At 45.1% G+C, this 14,941-nt stretch overlaps 1 protein-coding gene across 1 annotated transcript in view; it reads left to right on the top strand.

Moving 5' to 3' along the window:
* Positions 1–2,864: 2,864 nt before the first annotated feature.
* The window catches only part of SLC15A1 (solute carrier family 15 member 1), a 30,438-nt gene continuing 18,361 nt past the window's right edge, over positions 2,865–14,941 (top strand). Inside the window, exons 1-6 of the mRNA XM_086482049.1 lie at positions 2,865–2,900; positions 8,165–8,249; positions 8,334–8,475; positions 11,273–11,392; positions 11,563–11,662; positions 11,906–11,996. Coding sequence (XP_086338175.1) covers positions 2,865–2,900; positions 8,165–8,249; positions 8,334–8,475; positions 11,273–11,392; positions 11,563–11,662; positions 11,906–11,996 — 574 coding nt within the window. The remainder of the gene's footprint in view (positions 2,901–8,164; positions 8,250–8,333; positions 8,476–11,272; positions 11,393–11,562; positions 11,663–11,905; positions 11,997–14,941) is intronic.

Genomic DNA, 14,941 nt, shown 5'->3' with positions numbered 1-14,941 from the left:
TTATTCATGGTTTTTAACAGTTAAGAGTACATGTAACTGGTAAGAGGAAGGATGGAGCTCCTTTCAGCAAATTACCACCGTATAGACACCATTTAAGAAATCCAGGTTCAGCTGTAGCTCTACATGACAGGTCAGAGCAGCCTTCTTCAGCACCTGAAGTGCTGACTGTAGATGTTCCACATTGCAATATATTGCAACGCTTGCTTGATTTGTGCTTGAGAAGAAATCAACCTGTTCAGCAGCCATGTAATTATGAAGTGCACGCTGTAGGAGATGCCATCCGACTGATTGCATAAACCACAGACCAGTGTAACACAACACCAGCAAGCCTCAAAGAAGGGTTTCATTCTTCTTTCAGAAATTTCTTTTTTTTTTTTGGGGGGGGGGGAATGCCTACTAACACGTTTCTGTTTCCTCATTCTGAGTACATTGAAGTCTTTAGTATTGTGCAGCTTCCCTAATCCGCTCTTCTTGCTGGCCTTGCGCTCTAGCTGTTCTTCTCACACTAAACTTCTCATCCATTTATTTCACATATGTAGTTCAGCAAGGTGCATGCGTACATCACGTTATATTGATCAGCATTTCTCAGCTTTCCTTGTAGTTTGGAGTCACACATGGCACGCAGGAAGGCCGCCTGCTGCAGACAGACCAAAGTGAGGAGCAAACTGGGTTACAGAAACATAGACTCACAGAATGGTTTGGGCTGGAAGGGACCTTAAAGACCGTCTAGTTCCAACCCCCCTGCCACGGGCAGGGACACCTCCCACTAGACCAGGTTGCTCAAAGCCCCATCCAACCTGGCCTTGAACACTGCCAGGGAGGGGGCAGCCACAGCTTCTCTGGGCAACTTCCGAGAAGCCGTGGTTCATGGGAGCCGCAGGTCAGCGTTAGAAACCGAGCCCCAGCTGGCCAAGTTGTGTTTTCCCTTGCGTTTGGCAGGAGCAGTCGGGAGAAAGTCCTTCTCCCCGGCTGGAAAGGAGGGAACGAGGCAGAAAGCCGCCCTCCGCACAGCTCAGTAAGTTTCCCACCCTGCCCTTGACACCAAAGGGACAACGTGTGGCGTTAGTATTGCCCGGCGCCCACTTCAGCCCACAGCGCTGGCTCCGTGCTTGCTCACGGCCCCAGAAAGAACAACACCCCCCCACCCCCCCCCAGCAGAGGGTTACGCTCCTCATTCAAAGCCCGGAGGGCGGCGGGAAGGGCTGGGACCGGCTGCCAAACCCTCTCCCTCCCCCGGTGCGTTGCGCTAACGCAGCAGCGCGGGTCGAAACCAGCGGGTCAAGGCCGGGTGAGCCCAGCAAATAGCTCCGCCACCGATAAGCTCCCCCCACCGCGGGCGCCCCGCTCCCCTCCCTCCCCGCCACCTGCGCTGCCCAGGCCTGCGGCACCGCCCCGGAGCAGTCGGGGCCGGGCGGGGCCCCCGAGCCGCCCTTAAAGCCCGGCCGCCCCCGGCATCCTCCTCCTTCCCTCCCTCCCTCCATCCCTCCCCGAGCGCTCCGCCGGGACCGCGCCGGCAGCATGGGTAGGTGCTGCAGGGGGCAGCCCGGGGTGAGGGGCCCCGGTTTGGCCCAGAGGGTGGGATGGTGGTGGGCCCCGGCCCGGCTCGGGGGGTGGAGGGGCCGCTGGAGGGATGCCACCTCCGGGTTGGGCACGGCACCGAGGGGGGGGGTGACCTTAAGCCGCCTCTGCCACAGGTGTCCGTGCAGTGAGAGAGCTGGCAGCATGGCCGAGGGGTCCCGGGACGCCAGGGCAGGCTCTGCTGCTTGGTGCAGGTCTGAGGACTTCTTTGGGTGCCTTGTGCTCCTCTGGGCCATCCCCAGCTACTGCTTCTTTATCAGCCCTCTTCCTCCAGGGCAGCTCTTCCTCTGGCCGTGCTATAGCCAAGCTTATATGAACCTGTCTTGAAACCCTAGTGAAGGCCGAGTGACGTTGCCTCAGCCTCTGCAAGCTTTTTGAGCTGAACCCCTAGCTTGTAAGGGTTCTCTTAAACTTTTAAGGCATGTGGAGTTCAAAATCTTAGTGCAAGTTAGATGGGTGTTTCTCACAGCTGTTAAATAATGATTTTTCACAAGAATGTTTACCTAGGCTTGACCTAATCAGTGTTTTTTAAATAATAGGAATACAACTGGAAGGTTCAGATAAGGGCAGAGCCAATTCAACTAGTTAATCCCAGAGATTCCTTCCTGTCTAAACTGGAACATGAAGCAGTAAAGGCACAAACACTGCTATTCTGGGGTGTATCTCTCCATCGCCCTTTGCTGGGCTCTTGGTCCTGCAGTGTCTGAGCACATTGGGGTGCCTCTCCTAGCAAGCAGTTCCTGAGCTGGGGAAACCTTGTCTCACATAGGGGAGGAACCTGAGGTGCTCAAAAAGGGAGAAAGTACCGCTGCATCTTCAGCAGGCAAATCTGGGGACAGGCAACTGTAGTCATAAGCGGGTAGAGCTCAGCAGTGCTGCTGCCCAGAGGGGTACCAGGGTCTTGCTGGCTTGAGCAGCCAGCTGGGAAAATGGTGATGGCTCTGGGAAGAGAAAGAAACCTGATGCAGCTGGGTCTGCTCATGTAATATCAGGTTTGCTGTGTTACAGGTTTGCTTTTATGGTTTCAGTGTCAGTGTCTTTCTGGAAGAGCGAGATGTGAAGCAGGGACTCCTTGAGTCACTTGTCCTGATGGCAGCAGCATCCTTGTGTAGGTGCTGTAAGGCTGCTCCAAGGAGCAGTGGCAACAGGCTTGGCTGTGCCACAAGTCAGGTGGCAGGAGAGCAGGCTCATCCTGGAACCAGCAACATCCTAGGTGACAGTATGGTTGTGTACAGATTTAGTGTAGCCACAGACATGAAGTATTTCAACCAGGCAAAGTTGCTGTGATGGCTGCATGGAGCAAGGCAATGTGCTCCCATCTGGTGACAGGGACCATGAGCTGCAAGAGCTGCAGCATCCCACAGCATCTCTGTGACTGCAGGAAACCATACTGGTGGGAGCTGCTGGGGAAGCGGTCAGAGCCATAAGGCTGCCCCTCACCTTGTCTGCAAGTGTGGGAAGGAGAGTGGCCCACTGATAACTATTTAGATGCAGTGCTTAAGCCAAGAATTAAGCAGCTTCTGCTTTTACGTTGCTTAAAGATATTTGATATCTTAAGGGAATACAAAGTGCACAACTACTTAGAGCTTCAGTTTGAAAAATGTGAAGCTCTTCAGTGTGTTGTGGTGAAATGACCAGTTCTGCAGGTCATTCTTTGTGGGGAGAGAATGAGAGGTACTGAGGGTTGCCCAAAAGAGGCACTGCTCAAATGTGCCGCTAGCAAATGCCAGATTTATCATTGAATTGAGTGCAAAATGCTGGGTGCTCCGTGCTTTTGTAGGTTTAACACTGAAGCTGCCCAACAGTGGAGTTCCTCAGTCAGTTTAGGTGCCCATTTTGAAGTGCTGGCTTTAATGCCCTCAGGAGTTTCCTGACTCTTGCTGTAAAAGGAGACTAGAGGGGTAAAGTAAAAATGGTTGAGAAATAAATGTATCTCTTAAATGTTGAAATCAGTCAGTGTTGTCTGGAGAAAATGCCTCTGCAGTGTCCTCTGTGTAGGGTTTCTTGCAGAGGTGATACTTTTGCCCTCTGGAAAGGAAAAAACCCAACCAACTACAAGTTCGTTGATACTTTTTCCCAAGGAGTAGCTAACACAGGAGTGAGCTGTGCAACCTGATGTTCCGTGTACATGTTACAAAAAACTGGCAGTGTGATGCATGGTGTGCTGAAAGGCCAAGAAGCGGAAATAAGGAGTTGTTATGAAGAGTGTCTGTCGCTGGTGTCTCGGTGTCCTTCAGTATATCTGCTCACTTGGGCTGTGTAAGGGGCGTTACCAGTAACTTTAATGACTCTGATATCTGTGCCCTGGAGCTGATGTGTTAGCACTTTCTGGATGTTACTTTTTTTCTGCAAAAATGGATTTTTGAATCACCTGTGTAATACTATTCTCTCTGGAGGCAGTTGTCCACAGCAGTGAAGGAAAGAATCAGATTAATTAATTTTAATAATTTTTGAAAGTGATTTCATTTAGTATTGTGTCAAACACTACACTGTTGCTGTCAGCTGTTTTCATCTGTTGTGAACTATGGACTAAATAATGGTCTTGGCAAACATATTTTTCTTAGAGATCTATTATGGACACACTTCATTTGCAAGCACGGATTTCAAAGTTCACATGTTGTACTTGGTCTTATCTTAATGATAATGAACACACTCATGTGGTTTTTATAGGAAATGCTGACATCCACTATGTGGGCACGGATCCTTTATCTGAAACAGTGCAAGCTCAGCCTTCAAGCCTGTCCCTTGAGCCAAGCAAGCCCTGCAGGACAGTGCTTGGAGGGCTGCTGGGGTAGTCAACCTGCTGTGAGCAGCTGGAAGTGACTTCAGGGCTGCAAGCAGCTGTCTGCTCTTGCTGATCTCAGTGGGACCCCTCCTCTGCTTCCAGGGCTTTCTAGGTTAATCTCCAGGTTATGGGAATGCCTGCTAATGCAGACCACTCCATTGGGCCATGTATGCAGGCCTCCTGAAGGCTGAGCTATGGGAAGGTTGTCCCTTTTCAGGACTTGGCATGCACCCTTGGCAGGGCATCCTGAGTTTATTCCTCACTCTTGACTTGCCTTTAAGGTAAAATCCTTGAGAATTAATTGAAACAGGATTCAGCTACTGTGGGTGGTAGGGAGGTCTACCACCACCTTGAATGATGTGTGGTGAGCAGTCATAGTAGGATGGGGTGCTCTGTCTTGTCAGTCCTTTTTGGTTTTTCCCTGGGAGTGTATGTGAGTCTACGCATAGCCTGAAAAACAAAAGGTTGTCAAGTGAAGCTTTTCCTAATAGCCTTCTTGAGCCATGAGAAGTCCCCCTTCTACAAACTGAAAATTTACTCATCCTGAACTATACTGTGTTTGTGTTTCACAATTTGTTTCGAGCTGAACTTTTCCCATGTCTTCCACTGGTTTTAAAGGAATGGTTACTTAGTAGTTTCCATTAACTTCTGGGTTTTTTTTTTCCTCCATAGCTGCAAAAGGTACAAGAAAGGGCAAGTCGGTAAGTATTGTTTTCTCTTATAAAAAGTTGCTGTACTGATTCTCTTTGGGTTATGTTGTCTGGGTAACTTAAGCAGTGCACAAAAAATCATAAACATATTTTGAAAGTATAAAATGAGTTATTGGCCAATACACGCAAAGCAGCCTGGGAGCTTATTAAATTCCAGTTAAGCATCGGTGTGCTCACCACATTGATAATAGTGCCTGAAGAGCCTTTGCTGGCTTGAGCAGACATCAGTTGGGAAGAAAAGGGTCCTTGGATCCCACCCTTCATGTAGCTGAGTTGTCATCGTCCACCAACTCCCCCTTAGGACTCTTCTACCTTTCGGTGTTAGTTCTTCCTCTTGAGTCTTTGAACTGTTAATGACAGCTGTCTCAGCAACCCTATCTCTGCCTTCGCTTTTCTTATCTCACAAGGTTTTACTCTGCAGATTTCCTTGCAGCTTTCTCGCAGCTTAGTGGCTTCCTCAGCAGCCGAAGTCAAAGCTGTGCAGCAGGGTGGTGTCAGACCTGTGCCTGGCATCCCAAGGGCAGGGCAAGGTTACGGAGACCATTATAAAACGTGACCTTCAGGTTACCTCTTCAGTGGTGGACAAAGTGCTTCCTGGGCAATGAGGATCACAACAGAAAATGTTTCAGTAAATGTCTGTGCATGCACATGTATAACACAACAGAGGTTTGAGGACAGAATAGTACAAAACAAGAACAGTATACATCATATTATCAAGGCATAGCTGAATATTCTCTTCTTGCTTGTAGTATCTTGGAAAAACAGAAGACAGTCTGTTACCTTTGGAAGGACCTTGTAGCTTTCTCCTGTGTGTCCCTGTTCATGCTCAGACACAGCTGTGACATGCAGATCTCCACCAGTTCAGGGGCAGCCAGTAAAAACCCACCACTGACTGCTGTGCTGGCACAGGAATGCAGAATGTCCCTGCCAGGTACATAAGTGCTAGTGGCTTAAAATGGAAACCCAGCCTTGGTGGAAGCTTGTTACTTCCCCAGATCACCATGTAACACCCTTTTAAACAATAAGCAGTTGGGTGGTGTGATGTAACACTGGTGAAGTTTGTGAGAACCCTGAGGTCAAAAATATTTTAGTGAGGTTTTGTGAATTTCTGGTGGCGATGGGTCCCACCAGCCCATGGGCCAGGACTGCCCTGTCCTTTTCTCTCTGTAGGCAGACCAGACATAAGGAAGGCTTTGTTCTGCTTCAGATGGGGACGTTCTCTCCTCCCCAGCTGGGTTATACCCAATTACGCTGGCAGAAACCAGTCATGCAGTGTGGGTTACTAATTTGGGGCCTAACCCAAAAACTATTGAAATCAAAATGCTTTGGCTATATCTAATGGCTACTGAGCCAAACCTTCACCATGTGGTTCTCCATCCATCTCCTCAGGAGCATGAACGTTTGCATGCCTTAGGGGATGGTGCACAGACAGGGCTGGATAGCATTCTTCTGTATGGACTCCGGTCCACCAAAAGCTGTGTCCAGGTTGGGCCCAGTTATCTAGAGCTCCTGCTATCTTCAGCTGAGGGAAACAGGCACCTTCAAGTGGATTTCATCTACTTTTGGCACACACGTGGATGGTCTTCCTTTGGAGACATCTCTCTTTGCCCACGGAGGATGTGACAGTGCGAGAGTGACAAGTTTCTATTTAGGCCTCTAATTTTGGTTGCTCTAAAGCTAGATGAGTCCCACCTGGCACTCGTCTCAGCTGAAGTTAGATTCTTTCAGTGCTTATCAAACCGCGGGTAAAGTGTGCACTGTATGCTTGGTTCAGCTGATAACAAAGATCAATGCTGTTCAGGCTGCTTGGACGTCCTCATCACTGAGTCAGGCTAAGCGATAAGCTACTCTCTTATATTCACTTCTCTTGCAGTATTCACAAAATGCCTATTGTAGCACACAAGTCTCAAAGTGTTGTGTTGTTCATTAAGGCTCTGGCCAGACGCTTTGCTGGAGACACGGGCTCTCCAATTCACTTGCGTCAGGCAGGATTTTCCCATGTAAGGCTTCTTTCCTTTTGATCTACAAAGTTAACTTTTTTTCCTGTTGTACATGGAATACAGATTGGTTTGATTCCTAAACCATCACAACATGAAGACAAACCATGCCATTTTTTTTCTCCTTGTATGTGCTTCTTAAGTTTCATAATGGTTTTACCTCTGAGGTATTCTGAGGCTTATTAAAAATCTGATTTTTGCAACTTACAGAATTAATCCCATTTAAAAAATGTGAAAAGGCAGGATTATGTTCAACTCGTGTTCCTAGTAATTTTAATAGAAATGATACCGTGTATTCATCCTCTAAGAAAAGTAGGCGATTCCTATTCTACTCATCATGCCAGGTTTCTACTTGATGTATGCTTTTTTCCCTTTGTCTCAAAGGCAAGAGCCACGTCACAAGCTGCATGATGGCGACACTGGAATGCCTATTGCAGCAGGTGAAGGCTCAGTAAATCTGGAAGTTAATGCCACAGCATTTTAGGTTAGGAGTAAAGTCAATTCTATCAGCAAGCCTGAATAAATGAAGGATTCTTCATCAAGCAGAGTATTTGTAAGGATAGGGAGCTTTCCTGAGAGATTCGTTTGAATAAAATGTTTAAATGTGTGTTTGTCTCAACTGGAGGTATTTAAAAAGAGCCCCAGACTTCTAACTGTGGTGTGCTGTGGGGGTTTAGCGTGGTGGGATCTTTGAGTTTTGATTTTCATTTTGGTTGGGGTTTTTTCCCCCCAAAAACATTGGCTTTTTGCGTATTTTTGGATACCAATCAAGATTGCTCTAAGGATTAGATGCTGAAGATTTCAAATGTGCATAGCTCAATGCTTGAAGGTAAAATACAGCATTGCTAAAGATCTGCAATGGGCAGATGAGAAGTCTGTAGAGCTCTGAGGTCCAAGAGGAGAAAGTGAGAACTGACTCTTGGTTCAGGTGAACCAGTGTTGTTGCACAGAAGCCCATGCAGCCTCCTAACCCCTGAGTACCTACCCACTCCCACTGAGTCTGTGCTGAGCTTGCTCAATCTGTGGGTTGCAGTGAGTGATGTTAGTCTGTGTTGCACAGCTCTGAGCTCACGCTGTCTGTCTCTTGCCTCCAGCCAAGCTGCTTTGGCTACCCCTTGAGCATCTTCTTCATCGTCATCAATGAGTTCTGTGAGCGGTTCTCCTACTATGGCATGCGAGGTATGTCCCGTGTCTCCTCTTGCTGACCATTACTTACTCAGCCCTGACTTTGGTTTGTAACCCGTTGTTTTGTTCTTCCTGCAGCGGTGCTCGTTTTGTATTTCAAGTATTTCCTGCAATGGAATGACAATTTGTCTACAGCCATCTACCACACGTTTGTTGCTCTGTGCTACTTGACACCAATCCTTGGAGCACTCATTGCAGACTCTTGGCTGGGAAAGTTCAAGTGAGTGCTTCCTCAGAAAACCACCAAAAATCATGAAAGCTCACCTGAGATCAGTGTTACTTAAACCATCACCTAAAGCAGCAGCTCAGAACAACAACTTCAGAGCTAGTGTTAGCTACTTCAGGGTTGTTTGTGGGTTTTCTCTCCAAAGTCTGAGGTTTTAATTGATTTAGCTCAAATCTGAAACTGCACTGCAAGTTAACAAATGTTAAAGTTCTGCTAGTCAGTTAAGGGCAGTAGCTTGTTTTCAAAGTGTGCTGCATGTTTTTCCTCTCATCTGGACAAAATGTAAGGTAAACTAAGGAAATATTCACCAAGCTGTGAAAATAGATATTGGAGGTTATTACATTGGACTGCCTCTTTATCTATTGCAAGTGGCCAATGAAATAGTGAAATACCGTGTTACCTGGTATTGGAATATATTCTAAAATATTCTGCGATTTCAGTATTGACTTGACAGCTCAGTGGGAGGTTTTACAGAGTTGCAACTCTTTCTTTAAATGATGAATTCTGGATGTTTACCTGTGTGGGCTAGCTGCTCAGAAAGGCACTGCTGAACGATGTGCTTTGAAATGTAACCAATTTATTTCCAACAGCCTGATCTCACTGTCCTTTACCAATGTCGTGATTCTAACAGTGTTTACTTTGCCTGGAAAAAAAAGCACAATAAAGATTTTATGGAGGGATACGAGTCAGGAATGTTAGCCGACTTGTCAAAGGTCTCCCAGAGACTAGAGATGAAGCTGGCTGTGCAGTCAGTCAGCTGAAGGCTGCGCCATCTTCCACTGTGTTGACAGTGCTGGGTGCAACCACTGTGAAGTGTGCTTTGTGGAGCTGGTCTGATCAGTGTGAACTCGTTGAGTAACTGTATATCTTGCAGATTGCAGCCTAAATATATTATGTACTCACTTGATTAGATGGTATGACTTATTTTTTAAAATATATCTTGGATTTTACCTGTTTTATCAAGATGAAGCTTTGCAGACCTTGCACCCCTTCTCCTCTGGTACTTGTGTATACCAATGCCACAGCTGCAAGCCAGTGGCTACCGGACTCATAACAGGAGCTCAATAGGATGGTTTAGGGTTTTGGAAAAAATGGAACTTTTGACAAGAAAAAACCAGGGTTTTGGAAAAAGCATGGGTTTAATGTATAGATGCCCTAAAATACAGCAAGGTCCCATGAGGAAGGCTTAAACAATTTGGTGAAAAATCAAGAGGAAGAGGAGGTTACCCGAGCACTATTAAGCATGCTTATAAGAGAGATTTAAATCTTCCATAGTCAATGTACTTTGTGTAACGTCTTCCAAGGAGCATGCTGGGACCTGCTCACATATTGTCCGATGTGAAGTCCTTGGGGAAAATGGTACAGAAATCACAATTTTTTTTTTCAATTGGGTACCATCTATGCAGTGCTAATTGTGTAAGTGTTGTCTTCACAGCATGCTTATGAGCCTCGCAAATAAAAACCAGAAGTTTCTCTCCTCGTCAGCTCAGGTTTAACTTCAATTGGAAACTTTCTCCCAAGTTGTTAAGCAGCTAAAGTAGCTATATGGAACTGTTATTTTTTAAAAAAATTCTCATTTATCTACAAAATAACACTAAATAGATGCACCATTGCCCCTCTTTGTATACGTTTTTACCCTGCTACAGGGAAAAGCATTTTAAAGTCAGAGAAATCTTATTCTAAAGCAAGAACTTGGTCAGTGGTGTGAGTGATGCTTCCTCTGACCCTCTTGTATCAGGGTGCTCCAAGCTTGCTGTGAGGATCTCTTGGCTTTGTCAAATAGATTTGGATTGTCCCAGGTCCTTGAGCCTGGCCCTTCATTATCATGGCCTGCACTGGGTTTGGGACTGCTTCTCCTGTAAACTAGAGTTTTAAGTAATTTCACATCATTGCATCCTATTTCTCCTGCTTTTCCTCCAAACTGGAGAGCTGGGTCTGGGCCTATTGAATGGAGCCCCATCTGAGGAAGCAGATGAATGTGGATTAAGCTGTAGCCATGTGCTTAAGCTCCAACAAAGTTAAAACAGGACATGTTTTCACATACAAGGAAGAGGAATGAACCCTAAAGGCATGGGGGTGGGGGTTGGTGATTCTGTAGCGTTACCTTCCAAGATAACCTTCTGGCAGAGGAAAGCCAGGACGAAAGCCTGCAGCCTGTGCTCTTCAGTGCTGCTCTTGCTCCCCTCTGTAAAGATGTTGGTACACTTAGAACTGAGATTGGGGTAATATTTGTTCATGATGGTATTTTGGGGGAGTTTCCATATTTAAAGTAGACTTTAAATTTTATTTTTTTTACTCCTTGCAGCTAAAATATAAAAGAACATAAAGAATGTTTAAACAATACTAAAATCAGTGTAAATTGTGTACTTCAGTGTTGTAGAGCAGTCAATTTGAACTTCACCATATATGAAATACGATAACAGCATTCTTGAGTTGGTTATTAAGAAGGCAATCACTGAAGATATTTAACTCCTGTGACCTGGTGATATCTTCAGGTTCCATTTGTCATCTTGCCTTGCTTAATTAAACAAGACTAGCTAAAATTATAATAACTAGAAAAAAAAAAAGAAAACAGCAAAAAAACAGAATAGATATATTGTGACAGAGATGTGTGGACAGATTTTTGCAGTACCTTCTGAGAAGTTGAACCCACAACTTATCATATCTATTAATTATGCTTCTTTACTAAGGATCTTTGAAAGAAGCAAAAGTCTGCATTATCTGTGTGTGTATGTATATGCGTGTAATTGTGTAAACATATCTAAAAATGTATCTCCTCTCCTTATAACAGGACCATTGTCACCTTGTCTGTTGTCTATACGTTTGGGCAGGCAGTCATGTCTGTGAGCTCCATAAATGACCTGTCAGATGACAACAGAGATGGCTCTCCTGATAATTTAGCTCTACACATGTGAGTTGCCTTGTACATGGGTGTTTTACGGGTTGATGAAGAGTGGGACAACTTATATCTTAAACTTATGCTACAAGAATTTGAATGCTGTCTTGCAATCAGTCTCATATGTATGCTTTCAGTAAGAAAGCAAAGTGATACTTTTTTCCCTTTTTTCTACTTTGTTCCAGTGCTCTGTCCATGACTGGCTTGATCCTCATTGCACTTGGTACTGGTGGGATCAAACCTTGTGTGTCAGCATTTGGTGGAGATCAGTTCGAAGATGATCAGGTAACAATGTCTTTCAGACTTTCAATCATACAGATGGTCTTACTAATGTTGGACTATTATAATACTCTAATAATACACATATTTAGACATGCACATTACTGTAGTGTTTCCTGAGTAGCTGAAGAAGGAACTGGATAACTATTTGTCTTTAACTGTGCAAACAGAGCTGCTGATTGTTCAATCTAGGCTGATCAATGTGGTTCTGGCTAAGACTTTGTAAACTTCTTTTTGTTTTTACTGTAGGAAAAACAAAGATCTAGATTTTTCTCTATCTTTTATTTGTCCATTAATGCTGGAAGTCTCATCTCTACTATAGTCACCCCAATTCTCAGAGGTAAGGCCACACATTTGTTTATAAAATAGTTAAACATCAGAAGAAGATGAGTGTTGGATTGCAGTCCAGCTATGTTTAAATGAACAGTCTGTTCTTTGACACCTTGTGGAGTTATCTGGCAAATTGTCTTCAAGTTTTCATATATGTCATCCAACTTCTCACGGGTGAGGTACTGTCAAAACCAAACCAGTCTGAGATATGAAGAGACTTTAGCATCAGAAGTACTGCTGAAGCCATCAACTTGTATGCCTAATGCATTTTTTAATTCTCTGGAGGTACAAATGTGATACCTCTTCCAATGTTTTTAAAAATATCACACAAGAAAAGAGTTGTACTGTTTGCTGGGAAGGGGGGAGAAAGCCCTCTACTCCGGAAGTGGAGACTATTCTAAAGTGTGCCCATGCAAAGTACAGAAGCATCTCTGCACATGGGAATATGTTTATCCATGTGACAAAGTGTAAATCCTGTTTTTCATATCATAAAGGAGAAAGTTATTTTCTCTTCTATTTATAACAAATACTGTGATCTTAAACAAAAAGCAAACAATTCACTGATCCATATGTGTATGGATTTTTGTGGCAAGCTTACACAGATGGCGTGTATGGATGTGCTTGGCAGGAGTTTGAGGAAGGCTGGTTTGGTGGTGTGTTGTTTTTTTGGGGGGAGGGGTTGTGTGGGGTTTTTTTTGGTTTTTTGTTTTTGTTTTTTTTTTCAAAGAAAGAAAACAGCATAAAATCGTAGAATCATTTAGGTTAGAGAAGACCTTTAAGATCATCAAGTCCAACCATTAACCTAGCACTGCCAAGTCCACCACTAAACCATGTCCCTAAGTACCACATCTACATGTCTTTTAAATACCTCCAGGGATGGTGACTGTTCCAGTGCTTGGCAACACTTTCCATGAAGAAATTCTTCCTAATGTCCAATCTAAACCTCCCCTGCCACAACTTGAGGCCATTTCCTCTTGTCCTATCACTTCTTACTTGGGAGAAGAGACCAACATCCTCCTTGCTACAACCTACTCTCAGGTAGTTGTAGAGAGCAATAAGGTCTTCTCTCAGGCTCCTCTTATGCAGGCCAAACAATCCCAGTTCCTCAGCTGCTCCTCACAAGACCTGTTCTCCAGGCCCTTCACCAGCTTCATTGCCCTTCTCTGGACATGCTCCAGCACCTCAATGTCATTCTTGGAGTGAGGGGCCCAAAACTGCACACAGTATTCGAGGTGCAGCCTCACCAGTGCCAGGTATGGGGGCACAATCACTTCCCTACTCCTGCTGGCCACACTATTGCTGATACAGGCCAGGATGCTGTTGGCCTTCTTGGCCCCCTGGGCACACTGCTGGCTCATGTTCAGCCGGCTGTTGACCAGCACCCTCAGGGCCTTTTCTGCCTGGCAGCTTTCCAGCCACTCATCCCCAAGCCTGTAGCGCTGCATGGGGTTGTGGTGACCCAAGTGCAGGACCCAGCACTTGGCCTTGTGAAACCTCATACAGTTGGCTTCAGCCTGTCCTGATCCCTCTTCCGAGCCTTCCTGCCCTCGAGCAGATCAACACCCTTGTCTAACTTGGTGTCCTCTGCGACTTACTGAGGGAGCACTCAACCCCCTTGTGCAGATCATTGATAAAGATATTAAACAGAACTGGCCTCAATACTGAGCCCTGGGGAACACCACTTGTGACTGGCCACCAACTGGATTTAACTCCATTTACCACAACTCTTTGGGCCAGTTCACCCAGCCAGTATTTAACCCAACAAAAAGTATGCCCATGCAAGCCATGAACAGCCAGTTTCTCTGGGAGAATGCTGTAAGAAACAGTGTCAAAGGCTTTACTAAAGTCCAGGTAAACAACATCCACAGCCTTTCCCTTGTCCAATAAGCAGGTCACCTTGTAGAAGGAGATCAGGTTAGTCAAGCAGGACCTGTCTTTCATAAACCCGTGCTGACTGGGCCTGGTTGTCCTGTACGTGCGCATGATGGCACTCAAGATGATCTAGTCCATAACCTTCCCTGGTACCGAGGTCAGGCTGACAGGCCTGTAGTTCCCCAGATCTTCTTTCTGGCCCTTCTTGTAGATGTGTGTCACATTTGCTAACCTCCAGTCAATTAGAAGCAGATGAGTGCTGGAGTAACCCTAAAGCACTGGGCTGAAATTCTGGCCTTTGGATTTCCTGACTTGAACAGACTCTGTAGAAGCATTTTAGATGTTTGCTTAATGCAAATTCAATCCTTTCCCAAAATGGAAGGAGATCTGCATGTTGTGCTTTATGCATTTTTCTTCCATGCTGATACAGGGTGAAAACTGCCTTGGAAAAACAGACAAATTCAGCTGAGGAAAGTGATAGCATTATGTCCTGTAAAGGTTTAAACAAAAGGCTAATACAACTAAATCAAAACACTAATTAGCTTCAAGCTAATATTTTTTTCAAATCAAACTCTCTAATTTTCCTTTTAGAAGAAATATGGTGAAAAAGGTAATAACTTTATTTAGTATTTTACTTTTCCCTGTTAGTAGCTGTGTCCACACTCTGAGCATAATTTCAGGATGTATGCGTGAAGCTTATAAAGTCAAATCACTGACTACTGCTGGGGGCTGTGTGGTGTTTGAGAATTTTATTCAACAAGCTACTTTTATTATGTTACTTATGTCTTTATGAACTTGTCCCAAAACTTTTGTAGTCTAGTTTATTTCTCACCAAGGACGTGCATTTGACCGTTCTAGTAGAATTCTTCACTTCTTAGTGTAAAATTAAATGTAGATCTCTTACGAGGAGAGGCTGAGAGAGCTGGGACTGTTCAGCCTGGAGAAGAGAAGGCTCAGGGGGAGCTCATCAATGAACATAAATACCTGAAGGGAGGGTACAAAGAGGACAGAGCCAGGCTCTGCTCAGTGATACCCAGTGACAGGACCAGAGGCAATGGGCACAACCTGAAACACTGGTTCCCT

The sequence above is a fragment of the Leptosomus discolor genome, chromosome 1, assembly GCF_034619465.1.
Source record: "Leptosomus discolor isolate bLepDis1 chromosome 1, bLepDis1.hap2, whole genome shotgun sequence".
Classification (NCBI taxonomy): domain Eukaryota; kingdom Metazoa; phylum Chordata; class Aves; order Leptosomiformes; family Leptosomidae; genus Leptosomus; species Leptosomus discolor.
Note: the sequence above shows the minus strand (reverse complement) of the source record. Positions and strands in the feature narration are given on the sequence as shown.